The 27,652-nt window shown below is 50.9% G+C and overlaps 1 protein-coding gene across 1 annotated transcript; it reads right to left on the reverse strand.

The window, feature by feature from the left end:
• CATSPERG (cation channel sperm associated auxiliary subunit gamma) lies at positions 1 to 26,993 on the reverse strand. Its single transcript, XM_053607493.1, has 29 exons — positions 26,571 to 26,993; positions 25,414 to 25,691; positions 25,272 to 25,325; positions 20,832 to 20,976; positions 20,452 to 20,578; positions 20,206 to 20,278; positions 18,087 to 18,242; positions 15,618 to 15,789; positions 13,795 to 13,932; positions 12,819 to 12,878; positions 12,493 to 12,621; positions 11,821 to 11,871; positions 11,591 to 11,720; positions 10,799 to 10,910; positions 9,710 to 9,868; positions 9,517 to 9,626; positions 8,482 to 8,695; positions 8,129 to 8,191; positions 7,831 to 8,029; positions 7,611 to 7,729; positions 7,350 to 7,430; positions 7,208 to 7,264; positions 3,588 to 3,744; positions 3,319 to 3,382; positions 3,120 to 3,215; positions 2,748 to 2,837; positions 1,165 to 1,257; positions 980 to 1,079; positions 1 to 894 (listed from the first exon to the last, which is right to left on the reverse strand). The coding sequence occupies exons 1-29, from the start codon at positions 26,809 to 26,811 to the stop codon at positions 655 to 657; spliced, it is 3,708 nt and encodes a 1,235-aa protein (XP_053463468.1). The 5' UTR covers positions 26,812 to 26,993; the 3' UTR covers positions 1 to 654.
• Positions 26,994 to 27,652: the final 659 nt, after the last annotated feature.

The following is a 27,652-nucleotide window of genomic DNA, read 5'->3' on the forward strand; positions in this document are numbered from 1 at the left end:
CAAAAAAATAGGTGGGTGTTGTGGTGGGCGCCTGTTGTCCCAGCTACTTAAGAAGCTGAAGCAAAAGAATTGCTTAAGCCCAAGAGTTTGAGTTTGCTGTGAGCTGTGACGCCACAGCACTCTACCAAGGGTGACATGGTGAGACTGTCTCAAAAAAAAAAAAAAAAATCCTCCCCTCTCCCAGGTCCCTTCCTTAAGTCACTAGATAGGTGTTGACATTCAAAACTTTTAACAACTAATACAACTAGGGCATTGAACAATCAGAACAGACTACAGGCCATAGCTATGGATGGATCTGGGCTGTGGAGGATTCTGCAGAACACAGGGAGGTCTGGGGCACCCTGGGGAGGGGCAGAGCTGAGAAGCACACAGAGAAGCCACTATTTACCAGCTGGTGCAGAGGACCTTGATATTTTAATGATCTGTGCAGCTGTGCTCATACAAACCAACTGAATGTGATCCCTTGTGAGAACCCACAGCTGGTCCTGAAATGAGGCTTTATTTGAGTCTGAATGAGAAGAGGACATTCAAACAAAACAGGAAGAAAGGCCTGGGCTTTCTCAGCCTGAGTGACAGGCTGCATTTCCAACATGGGCCTGGCAGGGAAGGTGTGAGGGTGGGCAGGGCCTGAGGCAGGCAAGAGGCTTGGGTCAATTACTCCTTCCCAGTTTCCTTAGGCTCATCATTTTTCTCTGCCTCTTTGGAGTTGTGCTTGGAACCCTGAGACTGTATGCTCGAGACCCTGGAAGCCGAGCCATAGGTGTAGTAGGATTCTGAGGTGATGATGTTGTTGATCTTCCAGCGGAGCATGTTGCAGCCCCTCACCATGAGGGGCCACAGGAGGCAGAAGATGATGTACAAGATCACCAGGCCCAAAAATATGCTGGCTGACACCTGCAGACACCGCACAACAAATGTGGGTGTGCAGCCTGGGGGCCCCCAGCCCACCCAGCAGGGCAGCTCCTGGACAGTTGCTCACCATGACAATAAGGAAGGCCCGGTTAGCACTGAGCGGGAGCCCATGGATGTGCAGCAAGAAGATAAGCTTGTAGTTGCAGTATGTGCTGTTGTCCACATCTCTGGGAGCAATAGGGTCCAGGATTTAGGAAGTACTCATGTGCCCCTTGGAAGCCTCCACCCTCTACCTGGGCCATGCTGGCTCACCTATTGCTCACCAACACCTTGAAGAAGTAGTCAGGGGTGACGATGCTCTTGGGAATGGTGTCATGGCATGGAGAGTTCTCCTGACACAGCCACCTGCAAGCCCAAGTTCAGGCACTTGTGCTACCAACCATGCCTACTATGTTCTGACCCCTGATTTATTACTCTATCCTACACACTTGACACGAGCCCCAACTTCCCTCATTCATTCATTCATTCTTCTAGCAATACTTACTGAACACCTACCCTGCAACAGACTGTTTATTCATTAATTTCCTCCTTCCTCACACCACATGCCAATTCATCTGTTATTATACAACTATCCAGATCACGAACTGTGTGCCTGTGATGTGCCAACTCTTTATTCCTTGCTGCCTTCATTCTTTCACTCCATGAATATAGCTTGAGCACTTAGTAGGTACAAAGTCACATCTTCTTTCATTTATTCTCACCTTTATTCATTTTCCAATAAACACAGGTTAAATACTGACTAGGTACAATTTGGTTAATTTTTTCACTTACTGCCTTCATTTGCTCATGGTATCATTTTCTTCCTATCACTGAATCAAACATAGTTATTGAGCCCCTATACTAATTTTTTCCTCCATCATTTTATGTGCTCATTAATACCCCCATTTAAATGTCAATAAATGCCTACTATGAATTAATTTGTTCATTTGTTCATTGTTCATTCTCTCAGTCAATAAAAACTTGTTGGGGCCAGGCACAGTGGCTCACTCCTATAATCCTAGAACTCTGGGAAAAGGATCCTCCCAGGGAGGTGGTTTGTCTGAGCTCAGGCGTTCAAGACCAGCCTAAGCAAGAGCGAGACCCTATCTGTACTAAAAATAGAAAAAACTAGCCTGGGCCCCTGGCAGGTGCCTGTACTCCCAGGTACTTGGGAGGCTGAGGTAAGAGAATCGCTTGAGCCCCAAGAGTTGAGGTTGCTGTGAGCTATAATACCATGGCACTCTACCCCGGGTGACAGAGTGAGCTTCTGTCTCAATAAATAAATAAATAAATAAATACCATGTTGAGTCTATTCAGGACCTGGTCCTGTGAGGGAGCCAGACTCCATCCAAGATAGTGACAGCCCACAATGGTCAGGGCTGGGATAGAAAGGATATAAACAGAGGGGTGGGGGCAGGATGGGGCTATGGGCAGAGGTGTCAGGGTGGGATTGAGAGTGACAATTAGATGGGCTGCAGAGGGATGGAGGAATTATGGACAAAGAGGTTAGAACCAGAAGAGAGGGCACAGGCAGAGCTATAAGGCCAGGACTGTGGAGGCACAAGAGGCCCTGGGAGCCAAGAGTAAATTACTTTCCCATGCTGAGCATAAAAGTTCTCCTGGATGAAGGGGCATCTGAATTAAGGCCTGAAGAGACAGTAGCAGGGACCAAGCATTCCAGACAGAGGGCTCGGCTTGTATAAAGGCTGTCAAAGGCTGTCCCCATGTGAGGAACACAAAGGCAGTCAGCATTTGGGTTGGGAATCAAGATGCCTCCCAGAGGCAGAAAAGTCAGGTCCTATGGGTTTGTGGGCAGGTGGGGGCCCAAGGGGCCTGTGGCCAGACCATGTACTCACTTGATGCCCGAGCTCTGATGGGACATGATGTGGAAGGCCAAGTCTCTGGTGGTTATTTTGGAGCTGGTGGTCCATATGAGGCTTTCAGTCCTGCGCAGGACCGTGTACTCTCAGCAGGAGACATGGCTCCGCGTGCCACGGCAAAAGATGGGGCTGCCGGCACCGAAACCAGCCTGCGGTGTGAGCAGGGGCGGAGCCTTTGGTGGGTGTGGCCTTGCTGTGTGTGGGTGGGGTGTCACACCATGTGGGCGGGGAAAGAGCTTTGTTGTGGGAAGGTAAGACGAGTCGCTAGAGGGCTGCTTGGCTGGAAAGTAGAAGGGGCCTGCAGGGGGAGAAAGGCACGTTATGTGGAAGAGGGGGCATGGGGAGTACCTGTCCAACGGGCTGTTGAAGCGGTAGATTTCCTCGTCGGTGTAGTCCCTGATGCTGTCTAATGTGGGCCCTCCGCCCACCACCTTCAGCACGAAGCTGCCAGAGCCGAAGTGCACGAGGATTGGCCTTCGACTCCCAGTCCTGCATCCCTTCTCCAACCCCCACCTCCTGCCCTAGCTCAGGCCAGCCATGCCGTTACCTGCCCTGAAAACTGCCAGAGTCTCCCGTCACTAAATCTTGAATCAAGAAGAAGGGATAGAAAACTGTGGAGTCAGAGGGAGTTGAGACCAGGAGAAGAAATTAGCTTGGCCAGAGAAGTGGAGGACGCAAAGCGAAAGAAAGAGAGATGATGGAAGACCAAGGGTAAGAGCAGGGCATGGGTGGGCCATGGGGAGGTGAGCTGGCGGGGAGAGGGCAGACAGGTGGGGGCAAGAGGCCAGTGAGCTCTGGAGAGGACCGGATACACACTGTCACGGAAGAGAAAGCAGGGCATCTCGGGGTCGACCCGCAAACAGTCGAAGTAATGTTTGTTCTGCAGACGGTTGTACTTCAGTGTGTAGGTGATGTCAAAGGCCAGGCGCTTGCTTGGGGGACAGCCAATAAGCACTGGCACCATCAGGTTGCCCTGAGTGGGAAGAGAAAAGTCTGCCGTTGGGGGTGGCCAGGGTCTCTTCAGTCCCTCCAGACTGGGCGGAAGGGCAGGGAGGACAAGACCTCTCTTACACATACCACCGCTACCTACCTGACTCACCCTTATCAGTGAGTCGATACAATCATCATCAAACACTGCTTTTTTTTTTTTTTTTTGTAGAGACAGAGTCTCACTTTATGGCCCTCGGTAGAGTGCGGTGGCCTCACACAGCTCACAGCAACCTCCAACTCCTGGGCTTAAGCGATTCTCTTGCCTCAGCCTCCCAAGTAGCTGGAACTACAGATCAAACACTGCTTTTAAAAGCATACAGTTATGTAAGCTCTTATTGCGTATAGGCACAAGGTGATTTTGTAAAAGCTTTACATATTCAAATTTATTTATTTATTTATTTTTTTGAGACAGAGTCTCACCATGTCACCCTCAGTAGAGTGCCATGATGTCACAGCTCACAGAAACCTCAAACTCTTGGGCTTAAGCGATTCTCTTGCCTCAGCCTCCCAAGTAGCTGGGACTATAGGCGCCTGCCACAACGCCTGGCTATTTTGTTGTTGTTGTCGTCATTGTTTGGCAAGCCTGGGCTGGGTTCGAACCCACCACCAGCCCTGGTGTATGTGGTCAGCACCATAACCACTGCTTCAAGCACTGAGCCCATATTTATATTTATTTATTTATTTATTTTGGAGACAGTGTCTCACTTTGTCGCCCTTGGTAGAGTGCCGTGGCGTCACAGCTCACAGCAACCTCTGGCTCTTGGGCTTAGGAGATTCTCTTGCCTCAGCCTCCTGAGTAGCTGGGACTACAAGCACCCACCACAATGCCCGGCTTTTGTTAATGCAGTTTGGCCAGGGCTGGGTTCGAACCCACCACCCTCGGTATATGGGGCTGGCACCCTACTCACCAAGCCACAGGCACTGCCCCATCAAATTTATTTAATCCTCAAAATAGCCCTGTGTGGTAGAGACTATTAATAACTCTGTTTTATTTATTTTTATTTTATGTATTTGAGACAGTCTCACTGTTGTCCTAGGTAGAGTGCCAGTCATAGCTCACAGCAACCTGAAATTCTTGGGCTCCAGTGATCCTCCTGTCTCAGCCTCCCGAATAGCTAGGACTATAGACGCCCATTACAACACCTGGCTAATTTTTCTGTTTTTGGTAGAGACAGGGTCTTGAACTCCTGAGCTCAAGCAATCCACCTGCTTTGGCCGCCCAGAGTGCTAGGATTATAGGCATGAGCTACCACGCCCAGCCCATAACCACATTTTAGAGATGGCAAAAGTGAGGGACAGAGACGTCAACCAATTTATTAAGCATCCAAGGTCACATGGTGGGTAAGTCGTAGCATTGGATTGGAACAGACAGGTCAGCAGCAGTTGCCTCTAGAATAAGACATAGAAAACAACCAACAGCTTACACCTGTGGAGTACCAATGCCTAGTCAGGCTGGATAGGTCTGAAATTGAGCTTAACTTTCTAAATACTAGCTGCAGAAGCATGGGATATATGAGGGAAGTGGAGCCCTGGATAAGTGCCAGAGAGCACGGAAACCCCATAACACTGTCTTCAGAATGTCTTTGCCCAATTGTCAAAGGGACATGAGTATCTAGAGCAGTATTTTTCAACCTTTTTTAATCTCATGGCACACTTGAACCTATAGTTAAACTTCCGCAGCACACTTAAATTATGTTGATCAAAAAATATATATAATATAAAATAATATATATATACTTACTGTACTTTGAACTTCTTTTGAAAATAATTTAGTTAATGATCTTTAAACATTGGCTGGGCACAGTGGCTCATGCCTGTAATGCTAGCACTTTGGGAGGCCAAGGAGGGTGGATCACCTAAGCTCAGGAGTTCAAGACCAGCTTGAGCAAGAGTGAGACCCCATCTCTACTAAAAACAGAAAAATTAGCCAGGCATTGTGGCAGGCACCTGTAGCTGTGGCCATCCCAGCTACTCAGGAGGCTGAGGAAGGAGGACTGCTGTAACCCAGGAGTTAGAGGTTGCTGTGAGCTATGACACCATGGCACTCTACCCAAGGTGACAGAGTGAGACTTTGTCTCAAGAAAAAAATAAAAATTTTCACAGCACACCTAAGATCTTCTCATGGAACACCATTTGAAAATCACTGATCTAGAGACTGCAGCCTGGGCCTGCTGGTAGCTGGGGAGAGGATCAGTGCTCATAGATTAAGCACTTCCCACTGGGAGGTGTAATGGGCATCTCAGATTCAATCTGTCCAGAACCATCTTGGCTAATGACACCTCTACTGTCCAGATGTCAGGCTAAAAGCCTTGAACCTCTCTCTCTCACACCCACATACTGTCCATCAGGATATCCTGTTGTTTCTAGCCTTTGAAAGAGATCCAGAACTCAGCCAATCTCTCCCCTAAACCTCTAACTCTTTTGCCCCCACCCTTGTCATGTTCAACCTTGTGACATTCCTGGTTTCCCTGCCTTTACACCCCCGTCCCATGTGAACACTTGAGTCCCTCTGCTCAGAGCACTCCCCTGGAAAGCCAGCTTGCTCACCATGGCCCACAAGACCCCCATCACTGCTCTGTCCTCATCCTTCCACTTTCCTCCTTGCTCTGATTCAGTCACACCTGCTTCTTGTTTCCTTAGCCTAAGTCAGTGGTTCTCAACCTGTGTGTCATGACCCACAGGAACTGTATTAAAGGGCCGTGGCATTAGGAAGGTTGAGAACCACTGGTCTAAGTAATATGTGAAATCTCAGATAATCCAAGGAGTTGGGGGGCTGTTACAACACCCTTTTTACTGCACAAGGTCATTACAAGCCAGAAGGGAGGAGCACAGAGTCTGCTAGGGGTGAGGTAGAGAAGGGGGTGAGGACAAGGACTCTGCCTCAGAACCCCCCGCCCTAACACTTAGCCACTCCCTGGGTTACTCTGAGCGGATGTCTGTAAAAATTTTCACAGCACAAAGATCAGGGCCTGCCTCTGCACAGGGGTTACTGCATGTGTAAGCAATTGAAGAACCAAGGACACAAAGGTGTGCGTGAGGAAATAAAGAGCAACATGCGAAGGGCCAAGCTGGCCATCACTCTGCCTTTATGTTAATTGGAAAAAGAGGCCCTATCTCTCAGATACTTTTCTTCCTCCTGCAGAAACGTATCTGAAGGACTTAAAAGCTTATATGCAACCTAACAACTGTGAGGGCAGCCCTTTCTGAAAACAGTGGATGAGGGTGGGTGGGGGAAGAAAATTAAGATACATTAGTGGGCTTCCCTCCAACAACCAACCCCCCTTTTTTGTTTGTTTAGCAGGCCCTGGCCAGTTTCGCACCCACCACCCCAGTGCACATACGGCTCTCTAACCACTGAATTAAGGGGGCCCAGCCAACCAACCCTTTTGAAACCCGACCGACCTCACCCTCCCCTCCCAAGGGCCCAGTACCCCAAGCTCCAATACTTGCATACTGGTCCCCTCCTGCGTGTTCTGGAAGCAGTGCCCGGAAGAACCCAGCACCTGCGAAAACAGCAGGTGATGATCCCACCTGTCGGTCTTTCCCATTATCCTGTGTCCCTCCCCTCCAGGCCTGGACCTTACTTACAGTGATCATCATGGAAGACTTTATGAGATGATGTCCACTAATGCCCTGCTCATAGCAAAACGTTTTATCCTTGAGCGTAATCTGGAGAGGCAGAAATGAAGTGAACAGGTTTGCCCAAGGACCTCAAATAATTCAAAGCTGGGCGGGTAATAGGGACTGGTAGGAGAACGCAGACTTCTACTTCCGACTCTGACGTATCAGACGAATAGTTAGTGTTAGCCCTGCTCCCACCTTGGTACCACACTCCCCGCCAGGCCTCACCGAGAATAGCACCGACTGGCGATTAACAAGGACCTCCTGTTTCACCACGGCCTCCATGCAGTGGGGGTCGGCCAGCACCACGCTCACGTCCACCTGGCTCTGTAGGCGGTTGGCAGCACCTGCCCCGGGTAGCCGGAGGGTCCAGGCATCACGCTCGGGACTCCGCCCCAGCGCAGCCTTCGCCCCGCCCCTCGGCCGCGCTCAGGCCCCGCCCACACACCCAGAACCGCCCGCATCTGAAAAGAGTAGCCGCGCGCGGTCAGGAAGATGGAGAAGCTGTATTGAGTGCCCTTGTCCAGGAAAATGCGTTCGGGCAGCCTGGACTCGGGTTCGAGGTTGTAGATCTTTTCATAGCTGTCCATATCGATGTGGACGCCACCCGCGCTCCGCCAGTTGCTCGCCAGGTAGAAATAGTAATCCTGGGGGGCAGGATGTGCCGGGCAAAGTCAGCTCTAGGGGTGACGGTGAGGGGTGTCCCGGCGCTGTCCGTTCCCAGACTCCCAACCCTCTGCACGTACTTGGCCCTGTTTCTTGTTCTTCCACCAGCGCCAAGTGGGGTCGTGCACCGGGTCCGCGTAGGGCTGCAGGGACCACCAGGCACAGTGAGCGGATGGGGGAGAGGGACAGCACCCAGACCCCCTCCTAACCTTAGTTCCAGCCCCTAACCCAAAACAGGCCCCTTTCCACACCCCCAAAGCCTGTCTTTGCGGGCCGGTCCCCGCTTCCCCTCCGCCCCAGCCCCTCCCCCTACTTTTCACCCGCTCAGCGCCCTGGGCCGCAGGCGTGGCCCTCTACGCCAGGTCCCCACAGTCCCGTCTCAGACAAGACACGGCCCAGGACGGTCCCCGCACCCCCGCCGCAAAGAGCCCACCTTGTCGTACTTGGAGTGCAGCCAGAGCAGGTAGTAGACGAGGCCCTGGTAGACAGCGAGCGAGTTCTCAGTGTGGAAGCCCGTGGGCTCTAAGACATGTGGCGGCCGCGCCCGGTAGCGCTCCTGGCGTGTGTATCTCTGCGGTCCTGGCAGGCTCTGCAGGTGCATCGCCGTGAAGGGGCAGGGGTTGGTGAAGGACAGCGTCAAGTGGCTCCTGAACAGTGGCGATGGGGGTCGGTGAGACTGTTTCCCACCTCTGTGCTGTGACTTCCCAAATCTAATTCTCCTCGCCTTAAGTCCTGGTACCCAGAGTCCTCTGGATACATGTCCTTGGATGTTCTTCGATCCCTCAGAGCCCCCCACCACCACCTCCTCGAGCAATCCCCACTCGCCTGTCTACTTGACCTCTTAAGCTCTGTTTGTTCTGCCTCCCTCTCTCTGCTTCCCACTTCTCACCTCCAGCGCCATGTCCCTCTTGGTATCCCCACCTCCCACCTCCAGCTGCCTCCTCAGGTTGCTCTGATCCACCCTTTGCAGGTGACCATAAAAATTACTGAACACAGAGGATTCAGACCCTGTAGTCCCTCCCTTTCATCCCATTCCTGGCTCCCCAGGACCCTCAAGATGAAGTCCAAATTCCTATGACTACCAGGCTCACCTTGGCCCTGCTCCCATCACCACTGCACTATTTCTGCAACAGTACCTTCTCTTAGTTCTTTAACCTCAATCTCCTTTTCTCTTCAGGGCTTTTGTACAAGTGGTTCCCTGAGAATCTCTGGAACATTCTTCCCCACTTCATCACCTGGCTAATTCTCCCTTGCCTTTCATGCACCTTCTTGAAGCCCTCCCTGATGTACCCTCCCCCCAGGCTGGGTCATTCTCCTACTGTGAGCTTCCATAGGTGCTAAGTTCCCTGCATCATAGCCTTGAGGTTGTCATTGGGTTTGGCTCAGCCCCTTCCCCTCAGGAATGGCAGCTGCATGAGGACAGTTCCTGGTGTCCCCAGACTACTGCTGAGGTCCTGTATCTTCTCACCCCTGCCGCTCCAGGTCATACTGGGACTGTAACTCATACATCAGAAGCTTCTCCACAGGCAGAAGCCTCTTGACCAGCTTGCCCTCCTGGTTATTGATGAGGTATACCAGCTGTAGGGGGAAGGAGGGCCAGGTGAGCTGGTGTCAGCCATCCTGTGGCACTCCAATCTCCCCTCACAGCCCTCTCCCAGCACCTGATGCAGTTTGTTGTCTTCATAGAAGAGGGTCACCATGGTCTCATTGTATGAGTAGAAAGGGGACTGGTGCATCGCCTGAAGGCTAGTGTGGATCCCCCATCCCTTGGAAGGGAACAGTTTGTACACCTGGTAGCTGCCCTCCAGGAGGTACCAGATCTGAAGGTACAACAGCCGGATGTGTGTGAGAGCTGCCAGCACCTGATCCCACCTCTCCCTCTGCCCAGTGTGATGGCCCCACTGTTTGTCAGGCTTGGGAGCTCACTTCCAGCTGGGATGAGCCTCCATTCTTTTCTCTACTTCCCAGACCCCAGCTCCCTCTGATTGCAGTCCCCAGGCCCATGTTTCAGTCTGCTTGCTTGCAGCCTAAGCATTCCTGATATATACAATCCCTAAAAGCCAGGTTTCCTAGGGCTGAGACCTCTTTTTTTTCTTCTCCTCACTCTTTGCAGCCTTCAGGGTCTCATCATTCTGTTGGCCTCAGTTTCCCATCTGCATTGCTGCCAACCTCCACACACATCTGAAAGGGGCCTCACCTCCCTTTTGCTGAGCTCCAACCTGGGAGATCCCCCCTAGCCTCCATGACATCCCCCTAAGTGGCCTCTTCCATGCTGCCTGCCTGACACACATAGACAACACACCCACACTAGGTCAGTCCACTCCTCTGAGCTACTGTAGGTAGTTTACCCCACTATAGCCTGGGCACTCTGAACTGTCACTGTCTGGAAGTCTGTCTTCCTGACTGGCCTGTGACCTTGTGAGGATGGGTCTAGGGCTAATTCAGTCACCACTGAGCCCCCAGCACTGGATCAGGCATACAGTAAGTACTCAATATTTATGAAATAAATGCAGAATGGAATGTATAAGGACCTCTGGAAATCAAATTGTTTTGCTGTGTGACTTTGGAAAAAGACACTTATCCTCTCTGAATCCCAGGGTTCTCAGCTATAAATGGAGCTGCTGCTGCCCTTCCCCAGAGTCCTTAAGGGTGTTCCCTCTAGCCCCTTTTCCCTGACTGGGGGAGAAGGGAGGTCCCTGGAGTTTGGGGATGGAGAGAGAGGGAGTAAGGGGAAGGGAAGGGTAGCCCACCTCCTCAGTCTCTGTGACAATAGCCATGTCTCCATGGAATGATCTCACCAGGTATTTGATGGACAGTTCCATAGGGAAGTCTGCCAGGTAAATGTAGTTCTTCTTGTCAGAGCTGCAGGGACAGAGATGGACAGCTAGTGATACCTGCTTCCCCTAGCTCCAGGCCTAACACAACCCAGGAAGCATTTACACAGTTTCCCCACTAGCCTTGTGAGAACATACAAAGGGAGCCCAGAATCCTAGCTCCCACCCCCCCCAAACCCTCTGGGTGACCTTCTGCCCTTAGGGTTACCACCTCCCCATCTGTTAAACAGGAGCATCTGGCCAACCTGACAGTTTGCCCACTACCCTCGAAGGTGGCTCAAAGGCCCCTAGGTTCCTCAGGGGTGAAAGGGTGGCTGGGCGGGAAGGATCCTAAATTGTCCTCAGAAAATGTTCTTCGATTGCTTACATAGGTTGGGTCCTTGCATAAGGTTTCATTTTAAGAAAGGGCTCCCAGGGGCCGTGCCTGTGGCTCAAAGGAGTAGGGCGCTGGCCCCATATACTGGAGGTGGCGGGTTCAAACCTCGACCAAAAATTGCAAAAAAAGAAAGGGCTCCCATAACTTTAGAATATTGCCTTCCCCCATCCTAGCTCTGACTATCCCAGTCCATGTTCTCCCCATCAGAGTCCTGATAACTTCAAGACTTGGGCATCCTCTGAAGGTTTGGTGACTTCAGAAAGGGCCACCATCCTAGAGGTACTGGGGAGGCAGAATTACCTGGGTGGCCAGGGCAGGGTGGGGGGACCCACCTCTGCAGGAGGAAGTTGCCCCAGATGAAAAGCAGGTTGTTGTATGGGTTATAGAACATGCCCTTGGGTATCATTGGAGTGCTGGTGTAAGACTCTGTCCCTAGGATCATCAGGAACTCCAAGCCTCGAGCTGACCAGGGCAGAAGAGAGAACACAGTAGTGAGGTGGGGTCACCTGGGCCCTCCTGGCCCATGCCTACCTTTGAGACCACCTCTGCCTTCCCATCCTACCATCAGGGATGAATTTTGGGATTCTGTACAGCTCTGTCAGTTCATCATTATCTACAGGTGGAGAGAACACAGAAAAATCTCCTGAGGCCCTGACCATTCACAATTTGAAGCTGTGGCAAGATATCTACTTCCCAACTCCCCATAAAACCTTCCAATGGCTTTTCATTACTAGCTCTTAGTTTTTGTGTGAGATTTTTATTTTATTATTTCAGGTTAATGTGAAGGTACAAACAACTAGATTACAATATTTGTATTTGTTAGGTAGATTCCCTCTTGTATGCCTCTGAGAAGATTATAGTTCTGTTAGAGCAAAGGACTTGTTTCTTCTGACTTCTTGGCTGGGGGATTCTGTGCTGTGTACAACCGGTACAACTGTATATGGTAGCCATGTTCTCACTACAGGTAAAATAAAATCTCCTTATTGTAAGGCTCAAGGACCTTCCAGATCTGGCTTCTGCTCACCTTCTAATCTCACTCCCTCCTTACTCCCCTCTGTTCCAGACCCAATGGCTTCCTTTCAGTTTCTCCAGCCCACCAGTACTCTATCTACCCTGTTTTTACTGTGACACAGCAGTATTTCCCTCCCTCTGCTTGCTGGGCACAAATCCCAAAGATGGGTACACAGTCCACAGTCTGAGCCTATGTCTCTTTGCCCCAAGCCCCTTGCATTACTCTTATTCTTTGGGTTGTAGCCGACCACCTGGAAGTAATTCCCAGCAGTATTGTGTTTACTCTCCACCAGAAGCAGTAGGTAATAGTCATCTGCGAGGTATTCCGCCCAGGTTATGGAGCAACTGTCAACTAAGAGGGGAAGGGGGAAAGTCCAGAGCAGCCTCAGGGCCCAGTGGCCTCAGTTCTGTAACTGCCATGCCCCTCCCCATAACTCTCCACCCCTCCTGAAGACACTGCCCATCCTGGAACCCTTCCCACCCTTCCCTGCTCTCCCACATCCTTAATTCCCCCACCCTCCTCTGCAGACCCATCTAGGAGATAAGTACCTCCAATGTGTTCGCACACGGACCTTTCCCTGGGCAGCATCTCAAAGGACACACTGCCATCTGCAGAGCAAGGCAGATTCATGCTCAGGCCATTCCCGTCCTATCCCATTCTGTGTGACATCCCACTAAACTAACTCCCTCCTTGTCCCCCTCATGCCTCCCCAACCTTTAGTCCTTGGGATTCCAAGGGGCAGATCACCCTTTGGCCTCTTGTCATTCACAGCTAGCCTATCAGAGTACATCTGTCTCTGGTCACACTGGCTCAAGTCTGGGCATGTGACCCACAGTGGTATCAATCAGTGTATCCTGGAAAAGAGCCTGCTCTCATCCTCTTGGGGTGACTCAAACTGGTAAGTGACATGAGCCCTAAGATCTTAGGGGCCATCATTAACCCCCATGGAGGAGTATCTACCTGAAAATGGCACTCAACACGGCCCTATTACTATTCTATGACCTTTATATATACCTATGTATACCAACTTGTTTAATCTTTCTATTAACCCAACAAAGGAGATACTAGTACTATCATTAATCCATCTCATAGATGATTAAAATGAGATCACAGACGTCAAATCACCAGCCCAAAGGCACACAGCAAGAGTCTGATTGAGCAGTTTCTCTCCAGGACCTGTGCTACAATGAATGACTGTGCTACGTTACCTGGCCAAGAGATAGGGTCCTGATCACACCTTTTGAGCCCCTGGATCCAACCATGCCCAAAGTTTGCCCCTGATCTTTTCATTTATATAAGTCCACAAATTTTTTGTGCTTAAATGATTTTTGAATTGGGCTTATGCCCTTTGAAATCAAGCACATCATGAAAGAAACATAATGCACCCCCAAACCCTAACCCTACAAATGCATAACCCACCACCCCTCAAAGCCTGGGATACCTCCCAAGTGCATAAGTTCAGAATTCTTGGAGATAACAGAGTATGCAGGGGTGTCTTGGGCTGCCAGAGGCCCCCACTCTTACCTTTGATGGTCCCAAAGTGGAGATAACCCTCGTTCTTGCCAGTGGTGAGGGCCAGTACATACTCAGTGCCATTGCTATGAAAATATACAGGGCACAACTTCTTGATGCATTCAGAGGCCAGGACACGAACCCAGCTACCTAGGGAGGCCAGCATGGGGCTTCAGGCCCAGGGCTTAGACCTGGGGCCTGTGCCCCTCACCCGCATTTCCCTGCCCTTAGCCTGCCATCTGTCCTCTCTTGCTGAAGCACCTGTTCAAGGGCCCTTGGCAGAGGGCACCAGATGCTTTTGAAGAAATTCCTCTTGCTTACACTCTGTCAGATTGGGGTGATCCCTCTCTTGAGCTCTGCTGGCTAGAGCAATTGGTTTTGAGCTGAGCATGTGACCAAGCTGGGCAAATTAGAGATAATACCAGCTTGAAACCACCAACAAAGAGATGCTCTTTCCTGGGCCACTGAGGGGTATAAAAGTCTGCCATTGTTGGGTGGGAGTGGGAGTCACCATAGCTTCCTCATGGAAGTGACTAACAGTGACAGTGAGCTCCTGGATCCAACTGTTCCTAAGACCATCTGTTCCTGGACTTTTCAGCTACATGAGCCTATAAACATCCCTTTTCTTTGGCTTCAGCCAATTTTTTTTTTTTTTTGTAGAGACAGAGTCTCACTTTATGGCCCTCGGTGGAGTGCCGTGGCCTCACACAGCTCACAGCAACCTCCAACTCCTGGGCTTAAGCGATTCTCTTGCCTCAGCCTCCCGAGTAGCTGGGACTACAGGCGCCCGCCACAACGCCCGGCTATTTTTTGGTTGCAGTTTGGCCGGGGCCGGGTTTGAACCCGCCACCCTCGGTATATGGGGCCAGCGCCTTACCGACTGAGCCACAGGCACCGCCCAAGGCTTCAGCCAATTTTAATTTGGTTCCTCCCACTGAGAAAATGAAGCTACTGGGGACATGCATTGGCTAATGAAATGAAAGTTACACTATAATTTTCAGCGACCCTATAAACTGACAATGCTCATTTAGATGGGGAAGAAACAGAGAAGCAATAGAAAGGTTTTGGTAACTTTTTTTGGTTTGTTTTTGAGACAGAGTCTTACTCTGTCGCTCCTAGGATAGAGTGCCATGGTATTGTCATAGCTCATGGCAACCTCAAGTTCTGGGCTCAAGCAATTCTCCTGCCTTAGCCTCCCATGTAGCTGGGACTACAGGTGCCTGCCACAATGCCCAGCTAGTTTTTCTATTTTTAGTAGAGTGGTGTCTTGCTCTTGCTCAGGTTGGTCTCCAACTCCTAAGCTCAAGCAATCCACCCACTTTGGTTTCCCAGAGTGCTAGGATTACAGATGTGAGCCACTGCACCCGGCCAGATTTGGGTATTATTTAAAGTAAGGCTGAAATCAACAGTGCTTTTCCTCTGTGGCTTTGCCTCTTCAATAGATCAACAGCCTATCTCGGTTTTCCTCGCTATCCTCTTGCCCTGCCTCTCTCTCTGACTCACTATGCATTTCTCCTATCCCCCAACTTTCTCTCTCTGTCTGTGTCTGTCTTGGCATGTCTTTCTGCACTTGTGTCTGTGTCTCTCTGCTCCCTGCCTTCACTCGTACCCCTCTTCCCACAGACAGCTCACAATTCCGAGGAAGGTCTGGGTGGAAGCTTAAAGCCAGCACGTAGACGAGGAAGGCCCTTGCAGGGTGGGCAGCGGTAATCTGGACCTTGGCAGGTCTCTCTGCCCACCCCCCTAACCCATGGCAATTCCAATCCCAGGTGTTTCCAATGGATAGATTCACCACTGTGCCCTCCCCCAGGCTTGGGCAGGCCACAGCCCCTCACCGCTGCCTCGATTGCTCTCATGGAGTATGGGATAGGTGCCTGTAAAATAGTAGACAAGCTGGTTCTGCCGAATGAAGAGGGTAGTCTCAGTGGCGATGGTGTCGTAGATGGTGGCTGAGAAGCCAGAATGGGGGCAGTAGAAGGAGCCTACCCAGCAACTGTCAATGCTCAACTGCGGGGAAGCAGAGGCTAATGGTGAGCAAGTGGCCTTGGCCCCTGTGTCCTACTTGGGGGTTGGCTCCTGCTCTAATGACTGCCCTGTAGTACTCAGCAGAGAGACCCCTAAAGGCCCCTAACTATCTCAGCCTGAGTCCCTGCATGTCTCAACCCCCCCTTGGGTTAATTCCTCAAACAGGTTTCAGAATAGAACAAGGAAGTTCCCTGAGTTCCCAAAGACTCCTAGCAACAGGTAAAACAATGGTAGAACTTACCCCAATCCCCTAGCAATGGCTAAACAATGGTGGAAAGCTTACTCAAGTCAAATTACCCAAGCCAAGTTTGTTCTCATGCCAACCACCACGTTGTACACCACGCAGTCGCCACGATATAACCCCCTGAGCCAACTCATTGTAACTCCGCCCCAGCTAACTGCCACGTTCTGCTTTTGTTTTTTCTTGCTGGCATGGCAACAAAAAAGGGTATAAAAAGGCAACCTGCTTTTCTCTTCAGGGCCGTTTGCCTTTGGGCGGCAACCCGCCTGCCAGGTGTAATAAATCACCATCTGATTTATACCTGAAGTGGGGTCAAGTCTTTCTTACAGTTGGCAAATGAGTTTTACAACATCCCTGCAATAACACTTTGGCGCGAAACTTCCCTAGTATGGGCCAGGGAAGTAGATGTCACTGGCCTGAGCTAGTTCAGGCTGTGTGAGCCCTCTCAGCAGTCTCTGTGCCCCTAGCAAATATCCCGTGCCTGGCCTAACACACATCTTAAGAGTCTTATTCTACTGTGAATACATTGAGCTGACAAGGTTAACACTACTTCAATCCACTGTCCAATTACTAGTGCCAATTACATCATTAACAGTGGGAAACCCTAAAAGACTGAATATAAATCAATCAAGTTTCTAGAACTATCAATTCATAAGCTATATGATATATTACGGACTGAATTGTGTCCCCCTCAAATTCATATGCTGAACCCCTAATGTGATTGTACTTGGAGACAGGACCATTGAAGACCTGATTATGGTTAAATGATTTCATGAGGGTAGGTAGAGCTCTGATCCATAGGTCTTGTGTCCCCCTAAAAAGGGGAAGAGACACCAGGGTGCATGCTCTCTCTCTCCACTCTGCACAGAGAAAGGCCATGTGAGAGTACAGCTGTCTATAAGCCCAGGACAAAGTCTTCACCAGAAACCAACCACGTGGGCACCATGTTCTTGGACTTGCAGCCTCCAAAACTGTGAGAACACAAATTTTCATGGTCTAAGCCACCCAATCTGTGGTATTTTGTTGTGGCCGCCTAAGCAGTTTAATATGTGGAGGCAGAGGAACAACCAAATTCTACAGGACAAAGTACCCAATTTTCTCTTCTCTCTTTTTTTCTTTTTTTTTTTTAAAGACAGAGTCTCTGTCGCTCTGGGTAAAGTGCTGTGGCCTCAGCCTAGCTCACAGCAAACTCAAAACACCTGGGCTCAAGTGATCATCCTGCCTCAGCCTCTCAAGTAGCTGGGACTACAGGCTACTTCACCTCCAGCGAATTTTTCTATTTTTAGAAGAAATTGGGTCCCACTCTTGCTCAGGTTAATCTGGAACTCCTGACCTCAAGTGATTCTCCCACTTTGGCCTCCCAGAGTGTTCTCAGGTATGAGAAATAGATGCTTCCTTTCTCTGCCTTGGGAGTTGGGATGATATAAACCACTTCGAGAATGGGGCTAATTCAATAAAAAGTGGAACTGAAAGTTGAAGTCCTCGTTTGAGCACCAAATCAAGGCAGGCCTAAAGCCTGATGTGTGCCTCAGTGCACCTGCTAAGTCCACAGCTCTGTGTGAGACAACCTAGCTTGAAGTTCCACCTGCAGCTGCCCTAATGCAAACATGTTTCTGTCCCTGAAAGCAACGGGAATCTTACTTCAGACACCCTCTCCCCATCCTGGGTAACACGAGCTCTCAAACCTGATGTGAAATCCTCTGGGCCAGATGTATATCACTATTCAGAATTTTCCAGAGTTTAGAAGGTACTATACCATTCATTATGGAAACCGTTAACTTACGTCAACTTCACAATGTTTCTATGAAGTAAATATTATTATTCCCATTTTGCAGAGGGAATCTGAGACCCAGTAGGTAAAGTGACTTGACCAACGTCATGTAGCCAGGAAGTGGGAGAACCAGGATTTGAACCTAGACCCTCTAGCTACATGTGTTTTTTTTTCCCCACTACGTATATCTGCCTCTCATGGGGACTGGTAAGTCTTTGCAGACCCCTTCTATATCCCCAGACCCACCATCTGCCCTGCGCCACTCACCTCCACGACAGAAAAGTCCTTGAAGCTAGTGTCAGTCATCAGGATGCACTTCTCATTGGGGATGCCACCTAGGATAAGCACCGGTGACACATCCACTGTGTACCACAGAGGCCTGGATGGGATGTTCGCAAAGGCCTTGGGACTCATGTCGTAGATCTGCCAGGGAGGTGCAGGAGGGCTGCTCCACACTCCCTGCCACCCGCCCACGGCTCCATCTCACTTTGGTCAAAGTCCTTGTTCTGACCAAAAGTGACCCACACAATTTGTCCCGATCATTTCCCTGACCTCATTCCTCACCCCTCTCCTGCTTACTTGTTCTCTCCAGCCACACGGGCGCCCTTGCTGCTCCTCAGGCACATACCCACCTCAGAGCCGGTACACTGGCTTTTCCCTTTGTGTGAAATGCTCTTTCCCCGGTATTCAAATGATTCCCTCCTCTCCTTTTAGGCTTTACTCAAAGTGAACCTTCTCAATTAGGCCTTTCTTCACCATTCTATTAGACTAGTGATTTTCAAGCCATCCTCTTGCCTTAGCCTGCCTAGTATCTGGGACTAAGGCACCTGGTAAAATGCTCGGCTATTTTTTAAGATGCAGGGTCTCGCTCTTGCTCAGGCTAGTCTTGAACTCCTGAGCTCAAGCAATTCACCAACCTCAACCTCCCAGAGTGCTGGGATTACAGGTGTGAGCCACCAAGCCCAGTCAGTTCTCTCCTCTTTAAAATGGGCAAGTGAGGGCTGCGAGCTGTGGCTCAGGCCTGTAATCCTAGCACTCTGGGAGGCTGAGGTGGGTGGATTGCTTGAGCTCAGGAGTTTGAGACCAGCCTGAGCAAGAGAAAGACCCTGTTTCTACTAAAAGTAGAAAAACTGAGGCAAGAGGATCACTTGAGCCCAAGAACTTAAGGTTGCTATGAGCTATAATGCCATGGGACTCTAATCAGGGTACCAGAGTGCCACTGTCTCAATCAATCAATCAATCAAATGGGCATGTGAGATATGTGCCTGCAGTATAGTTGAAAACATGAAATGGGGCAGCACCTGTGGCTCAGTGGGTAGGGCGCCGACCCCATATACTGAGGGTGGCGGGTTCAAACCCAGCCCCAGCCAAACTGCAAGAAAAAATAGCCGGGCATTGTGGCAGGCACCGAGTCCCAGCTACTCGGGAGGATGAGGCAAGAGAATCACCTAAGCCCAGGAGTTTGGAGGTTGCTGTGAGATGTGATGCCATGGCACTCTACCAAGGATGATCAAGTGAGACTCTGCCTCAAATAAAAAAAAAGAAAAAGAAAACATGAAATGAAGGCTGGGCACGGTGGCTCACGCCTGTAATCCTAGCACCTTGGGAGGTCAAGGCAGGTAGGTTGCTTGAGCTCAGGAATTCAAGACCAGCCTGAGTAAGAGTGAGACTCCATCTCTACTAAAAATACAAAAAAAAAATAGCTAGATATTGTCGCAGGCACTTGTAGTCCCAGTTACTCAGGAGGCTGAGGTAAGAGCATTGCTTGAGCCCAAGAGTTTGAGGTTGCTGTGAGCTATGACACTCCACCCAGGGCAACAGAGTGAGACTCTGTCTCAAAGAAATAAAATAAATCAACTAATTGAATAAAATACTAAAAGGAAATGAGTAAGCCAGAGCATCTCTCCTCACAGGGTCACTGGGAAGACTTAACATTTACATGCATTTAGTATGCACTTCACCTGGGGTCTGGCATAAAGTAAATGTTCTATAAACAGAATCTGTCATTTATTTTGGAAGTAATCGGGGCCCCGGCCCAAGGCCTGTGGTCTTTTTTTTTTTTTTTTTTTTTTTGAGACAGAGCCTCAAGCTGTCGCTCTGGGTAGAGTGCTGTAGCATCACAGCTCACAGCAACCTCCAACTCCTGGGCTCAAGCGATTCTCTTGCCTCCGCCTCCCAAGTAGCTGGGACTACAGGCGTCCACCACAACGCCCGGCTATTTTTTGTTTGCAGCCGTCATTGTTGTTTGGAGGGCCCAGGCTGGATTCAAACCTGCTGGTTCAGGTGTATGTGGCTGGCACCTTAGCTGCTTGAGCCACAGGCACCGAGCCAGGCCCATGGTCTTTAACCCCTGTCTTCTCCCTTTCCTGCTGCACAGCCCCCTCACCTCATCTCCCACAAGGAATTCGATGGTGTTGTCTCCCTTTCTCTTCAGGAAGCCGTTGATATTCACTTGGAACCTGGCAGCAGGTGCAGGACAGGCACAGGTGAGGGTCCCAGTTTCAGCGGCTCCTACCCCAGCTCAAAGCCACCTCCCTTGTTTCCTCCTTTGGGTCTCCCCCGGGTTCCTTTGGGGATATTGGGTTAGGAATTCCTCCCAGTCTACCTCCTGCCCCAGCTTGGGAAAAGGCACCTTTTTTCTGGAATGAAGGACCCCAGGCCATTGCCACGGACGTGCACTTTCATGACCACGCTGCCGTTCTTGATGGGCATGGGTGTGTACCAGTTCATGACACACAGCTCCTCTGCCATGCATGGCTCTGCTGGGTGGCAGTAGGCACTGAGGCTGTTGGGGACTCCCAGTACCCCCCTCCAGGCCACAGACCACACTGGGATCTCCCTATAATTCCCTGTACCCCCTTCCAGGCCATGGATCCCACCATGTGAACCCATTTAGGCCACGGAAGCTGCTAAGACCTCCCTGTACCCTCCTCTGGTCATGGGCCTCATTGAGGCCCCAAGCACCCTCACCACCCTGCCAGGTGTGACTGTTACAGCACACCTCAATCCCACCTTTGCTGCGAAAGGGGGCTCCCTCCATCTGGATCTGCAGCTGCTCTATCTTCCAGCGGTGGAAGTTGACTGGGGACTGGAAGGTGACCAACACCAAGGGCTTGAGCCCTGTCAGGTGGCCTTTGCGGACCAGGTCCTCGGAGGGCTGAGGGTGAGATGGCCCCACAGGTGTGTCCTTATGATAGCCTCCGGACACCTGCTACCTCGAACCTTCCTCTGCTAGCCCGTGTCCTTGGGCTGGGTAGGGAGAGCATGTGCCCCACCTTGGGACAGTCAGAGGATGTGGTCGAAATTTAGGACCGAGCTAAGGGTCAGGCCAGGCTAAGAGAGAGGCAGGGGGCTGTGGAGGGAGTCAGAGGTCTTCCTGAAGGAGGTGACTCCAAAGCCAGGGACTTCAGACAGAATGTGCACATGGGAAATGCACAGGCCAGGACAGCACAGGATGGCCAAGAATGTGACAATAGGAAGGAATGGGGCTCCCGGAACTGCTAGCAGCCTCTCTGCACTCCAAGGATACCTGGTCCCACTCTCAAGGTGGGCTTCCACCCTCCTTGCAGAAGACTCTCTACCACCCCAACCAGGCAGAAAATAGCCACAGAGAAGGACTGGGCAGGTAGACAGAACGGGATGGCGGAAGAGGGTGAGGGCATCACAGTCAAGCTCCCAGAGAGGCAGGGCTCTGGCTGGGCACACAGGGAAGGGGTAAGGAGAAGAAGGAAGCTCCTGTTATGGACAGAGACCCAGAAGCACCCCTGAGAGAAGGCTGCACTGAAGCCACTAAAGGTGGTGCAGGGTGGAGTGTGGGACCAGGGCAAGGGATGTAACGGGTACAACTACCTTTCATCCTGAGGGATGCCTTGGCCAACATCCTCCCAATCCTGCCTTTGGCCCTGACTCTGGGTTCCCAGTCATGGGGGACCAGATACTGGTGGGGTGGGGACCTTTTGTCATCCAGGGCAACAATGACTGCTGCCACCCTGGTTCAGTTCCCCTCATCTCCTGCCTGGGTGATGCAGCAGCCTCCTCCCTGCCTTCCTGCCCCTGGCCTACCAGCCCACATGGCAGGGGGCAGCCTGTGAAGGCCTGAGGCAGGTCACATCCCTCCTCTGCTCAGAGCCTACTCATGGCTGCATTTCACTCAGGATAAAAGCCAAGTCTTCACCACAGCCCACGAGGCCCTGAACATCTTCCCCCATCCCCACGTCCTTGACCTCTCTCCTCCCATACTCCCTTTGGCTCAGGGTGCTTCAGCCACAGGCCTTTCCACAGTTCCTCACACACACTGACCCCTCTCCTGTCTCCGTGCCATTGTGCTGGCTGTTCCCTAGGCCCAGGATGCTCTACCTGGCTGTACTTACAGTTGCCCCTTTCCATTGTTTAGGTCCCTGCTCAAACCTCTTCAGAGAGACCTTCTCCAGCCACTACCACTAAAACAGTGTCCTCCCCTTTCTAACTCTTGCTCAGGCTGGTCTCAAACTCATGAGCTCAGTGGATCTACCTGCCCTCAGCCTCCCAGAGTGCTAGGATTATAGGTGTGAGCCACCAGGCCCTGCCCCCTAACCATTTTGTTCACTACTGTATTGCCTGCAACAGAAAGAGGGCCTGATTCATAGCAGGTATTGAATGTATAGAAAAAAATGTTAACAGCCGAGCACAGTGGCTCATGCCTGTAATCCTACCACTTGGGGAGGCTGAGACAGGAGGATTGCTTGAGCTCAAGAGTTCAAGACCAGCCTGAGCAAAAGCAAGACCCGCATCTCTAAAAAAAGAATAGCCGGCTTGGCACCTGTAGCATAGTGATTACGGCGCCAGCCACAACACCAAAGTTGACGGGATTGAACCCAGCCCAGGTCAGCTAAAACAACAATGACAACTGCAACAAAAAATAGCTAGGCACCGCACCTGTAGTTTCAGCTACTTGGGAGGCTGAGGCAAGAGGATCACTTGAGCTCAAGAGTTTGAGGTTGTAAAAAGAAAAATTAAAAAAATTAAAAAAAAGTTTGAGGGTGGTGCCTGTGGCTCAGTCAGTAAGGCGCCGGCTCCATATACCAAGGGTGGCGGGTTCAAACCTGGCCCTGGCTGAACTGCAACCAAAAAATAGCCGGGCGTTGTGGCGGGTGCCTGTACTCCCAGCTACTCGGGAGGCTGAGGCAAGAGAATCACTTAAGCCCAGGAGCTGGAGGTTGCTGTGAGCTGTGTGAGGCTACGGCACTCTACCGAGGGCCATAAAGTGAGACTCTGTCTCTACAAAAAAAAAAAAGTGTGAGGTTGCTGTGAGAGATGACACCACGGCACTCTACCAAGGGCAACAAAGTAAGACTCAGTCTCAAAAAAAAAAGGTAAAGAACTTTTACGGGCGGCCCCTATGGCTCAAGAAGTAGGGCGCTGGCCCCATATGCTGGAAGTGGTGGGTTCAAACCTAGCCCCGGCCAAAAACTGCAAAAAAAAAAAAAAAATGCAAATCAAAACACAATGAGATACATACTATTCACATACACTAGGATGGCTATAATAAAAGAGATGGAGAATTATAAATGTTGGTGAGGATGCAGAGGAATGGGAACCCTCATACATTACTGAATTACCGATGGGAATGTAAAATGGTGCATTTACTTTGGAAAACAATCCGGTACTTCCTCAAAACTTAAACAGTGTTAGCATTTGACCTAGCAATTCCACTCTAAGGTATATACCAAAGAGATAAAAATATGCATTCACACAAAAACTTACACACAAATATTCATAGCAGCATTATTCATAAAAGCAAAAAAAGTAGGGCGGCGCCTGTGGCTCAGTGAGTAGGGCGCTGGCCCCATATACCAAGGGTGGTGGGTTCAAACCCAGCCCCGGCCAAACTGCAACAAAAAAATAGCTGGGCGTTGTGGCGGGGGCCTATAGTCCCAGCTACTTGGGAGGCTGAGGCAAGAGACTCGCCTAAGCCCAAGAGCTGGAGGTTGCTGTGAGCTGTGATGCCACAGCACTCTACTGAGGGTGACAAAGTTAGACTCTGTCTCTAAAATAAAAAGCCAAAAAAGTGGCAGTAACTCAATTATCTATCAATTGATGAGATAAAATGTTGACATAACCATACAGTGGAATATTATTCAGCCATAAAAAGTAAGTACTGTGGGGGCTAGGCACAGTGGCTTACACCTGTAATCCTAGCACTTAAGAAGGCTGAGGCAGGAGGATCACTTGAGGCTGGCAGTTTGAGACTAACACAGGCAACATAGTAAAATCTTTTATCCACAAAAATAAAAATTCTGGGCAGGATCCAACATTACTATGACTGCCCTTGACAACCCTGCAGACCCCCTGCAGTCATGGCCAGCAAGTAGTGAATCAGGGCATAGGCTGGGCAGAAAGCCAGGGACCAACTGGGCAGCTCCACCCAGGAACCCAACCACAAGACTGCTAAGCAGGCCTCCAACAACCTACTCAGATTTCTTGATAAAATTAGGCCTCATGAAATGACAGAGGGCAATAGAGTGATGCCCCTGGAGGCCCTGTGCAGCAGGGCCTGGCCCCAAGCTCTGTTCAGCAGCTGCTTCTTTAGTCTGCTCTTACATCAAAATCCATGTTCCACAAAAAATAAAAAATAAAATAAAACTAATTAGCTTGGCATAGTGGTGTGTGTGTGTGTAGTCCCAGCTACTTTGGAGGCTGAGGAAGGAGAATCACTTGAGCCAGAAATTTAAGGTTACAGTGAGCTATGATTGGGTCACTGCACTCCAGCCTCAGTAACAGAAAGCCCTTTGTTTTCTTATGTTTTGTTTTATAGAGATGCGGTCTCGTTCTATTGCTCCAGGCAGGTCTCGAACTCCTGAGTTCAAAAAATCCTCCTGCCTGTCTCAGTTCCCCGAGTGCTAAGATTTCAGATGTGAGCGTCGATGGCTGGCCTAAATAAATAAAGGAAGTACTGATGCACCTACAACATACACGAGCCTTGAAAACATGCTAAGTGAAAGAAGCTAGTCACAAAAAGCCACATATTATATGATTCCACGTAAATGAAATGTTGAGAATAGGTAAATTCATAAAGACAGAAAGTAGATACACAATCTCCAGCGGTTGAAGGGAGAGGGGAATGGAATGGGGAGTGACTGCTAATGGGGAAATGTTTGAGGATGATAAACACGTTCTGGGATGAACAAAACAGTAGTGATGGTTGCACAACTTTGTAAATATACTAAAAACGAACTGTATACTTTTAAAATGGTGACTTTTATGGTGTGTGAATTATATCTCTATAAAAATATGGCAAAAATAAAGCTTACATGAACATCTACTAGGTGCCTTGTGGGGTGCTGCAAACTGTACACAGATAATCTTCTTGAACCCTTAAAGCCCCCAGATTGGACAGTGCTACCATTATTGAAATGTTAGGGATGGGGAAACTGAGGCTCATAGAATGAGCCCATCCATGCTGCACCCACTCACCTGTCCCCTGCAGGAGTAGTTGATCTTCAGGTAGTAAGGAAAGCCCAGGTATTTCTGCAAGGAGAGGTTGGGTAAAATGTCCAGAGATTAGTGAGGTATGGGTTTAGGAACCCTGCGGTTCACTTGACTCCGGGCTCCTCACCTCGATCTGATCGATGGGTGAGTCCACCAGCATTTGGATCACGTTGTCCACTGTATCCACAGGCTCCTGAACAAAGAGCCGGTCGCGTGCGCCATTTGCACCTATTCTATCAAACTCGTTCAGGACAACATTCCAGGTGCACTCCTGGACATCCTGGACTGCCCACAGCCTCCACGGAGTCCACAGCACCACCATCAGTGCCCACAGCACCCGAAGGACTTGGACTCTTGCGGGCCCAGCAAGGGACATGGCTGGGCCGCGCACAACGTGGCTAGAACCTGGAGAATGCGGGGATCAACACCACCAGGCAGGAGAGCTCCTGGAAGACGACTTCTGAAATCCCATCTCGCTTTTGTACCTCCCACCACCTTTGTCCCTGACACTGCCTCTGCTCCGGCTTCTGACCCCGCCCCTGCTCCTGACCCTGCCTATGCTCCGGCTTCTGCCCCCGCCCCTGGCCCCGCCTCTGCTCAGGCTTCTGTCCGCGCTCCTATGCCTGGCCTCACCCCTGCTCTTGCTTCTGGTCCGGCCCCTGGCTCCGCCCCTACTTTTGCTGCTGGCTACTCCCCTGCCCCTCTTGTAGATCCCACCTCTGCTATTACTCTGGGCCAAACCCCGACTGATACTTCCGACTACAGCCCGGCTTCGGCGCTTCGTTTCGCACCGCTTCCTGGTCTCTCCCCTTAACTTGGCCCCGCCCTTGCTCCTGGCTTCGTCTCCTCTCTGTAGTCCACCCCTATTCTTGATCCTCTCTAGATTTCTGTTTCTCCCTTTGGCGCTACCCTTCTTAGTTTCCCCTGTCCTGTTCCTGCCTGCGATGGCATCCTTGTGCTTCCACCTACCTCGGCCCCCACTTCTTGCCTTGACCCCCCATTTCTCTTCGTACCGCCCCTTTCTCCTCGCTTTGGCCCTGCCGAGGACCCGGGTTCTATGCCTTGTCTCGCCCTTCTCCGGGTCCTCGTTCTGGGCCTTACCCACGTCCCTCCCTTTTTCCTGTCCTCGTCCTTGTTTCTTTCTTAGGGCTTTCTCCTTAGTCTGTGTCCCCTCTTTGCTCCGCCCTTGCTCCTCGTCCAGCCCCTGCTCTGCCTCTCCCTTCTTATCAACCCGCCCTTTCCCCTGTCCCTTGGTGAGCTGCTCCTCCCCAGGTGGCTCCTCACCCTGCCCCTTCCTCTGGCTCTGCCCCTGCTCTTCGCTCCGCCCCTTGTCGTCAGGGACCGTCTCTTCACCTTTGGATTTCTCCTGGACACTGGCTTTCCTCTCGCCACACGACCTCGCCTCACCTTTCTCTCTCTCCTCGCCCCGTGCCCTCTCTTCGCCTCGCACCTCCTCGTTCCATGCTGGCGCTACCTTCTTGGTGGACTCGTTCTCGACCCTCACCTTCCGCTCAAGCTGCAACATCTCACCTTCCCTCTTCTCACCCTTTCTTTCCACGCACTTGACACCTGCCTGCTCTAGGCCCCGCCTCTTCTAGTACCGCCCCTACTCATTGTCCCGCTTCTTAACCGCTCCCTGCTCTTCGCCCGACTCTTTCCCTCCTGTCTCTCCCTTTCCCACTCCTGCCAGGTCCCACGACTTTCCTCTTTTTCTCTGCCTCTCCACTTTTTTCTCTTCTTCCCCTTCCCTCCCCAACCCCTTCCCCTCCCCTCCCCTCCCCTCCCACCCCCCAGATGACACCGCCCTCTTCTCCTTGCCCGGCGGTACCAGTTCACTTGGTTAAAACCGGTCAACCGTCGTTTGGCCTCACCAGTCCCGCCCCTCTTGCCCGGTCTCAAAATGGCCGCCCGCACTTCCGCCAATGCCTTCTGCCCTTCCTGAGGCTCGCCTTCCTCGCGCACCTGTCTCCACGGTAACGCGCATCCGCCACTGGCTCACGGAGCTCGGAGGCGGGCTTGAAACTGAAGAGCCCAGGCGCACGGGGCCTGGCCGTGGCCGGCAGAGGGCGCTGTACTCAAAGTTTGTGCTAGGATGGCCTTTAAAGAGTTCCTGTTGGTGGTTCTGGCGGTCCATACCGCCCTTATCAGTAGTCCTTTTACTCCAAAATCCTAGTCCTTAAAAAAAGAGTTTGGCCTCTTAGAAACCTTGTGGGAATAATCAATTTGTCTGCGGCTTAACACCGTCCTCTACAAAACGTGGACAAGGGCAACTATCTCAGTAGGATAACACGTGAAGATAGAAGAGTCAAGAACTCAGACCATGATTTTTTTGTTTTGCTTTGGTATTTTTTTTTCTTCTTTCTTTC

This window comes from Nycticebus coucang, chromosome 10 (genome assembly GCF_027406575.1).
Source record: "Nycticebus coucang isolate mNycCou1 chromosome 10, mNycCou1.pri, whole genome shotgun sequence".
NCBI classification, from domain to species: domain Eukaryota; kingdom Metazoa; phylum Chordata; class Mammalia; order Primates; family Lorisidae; genus Nycticebus; species Nycticebus coucang.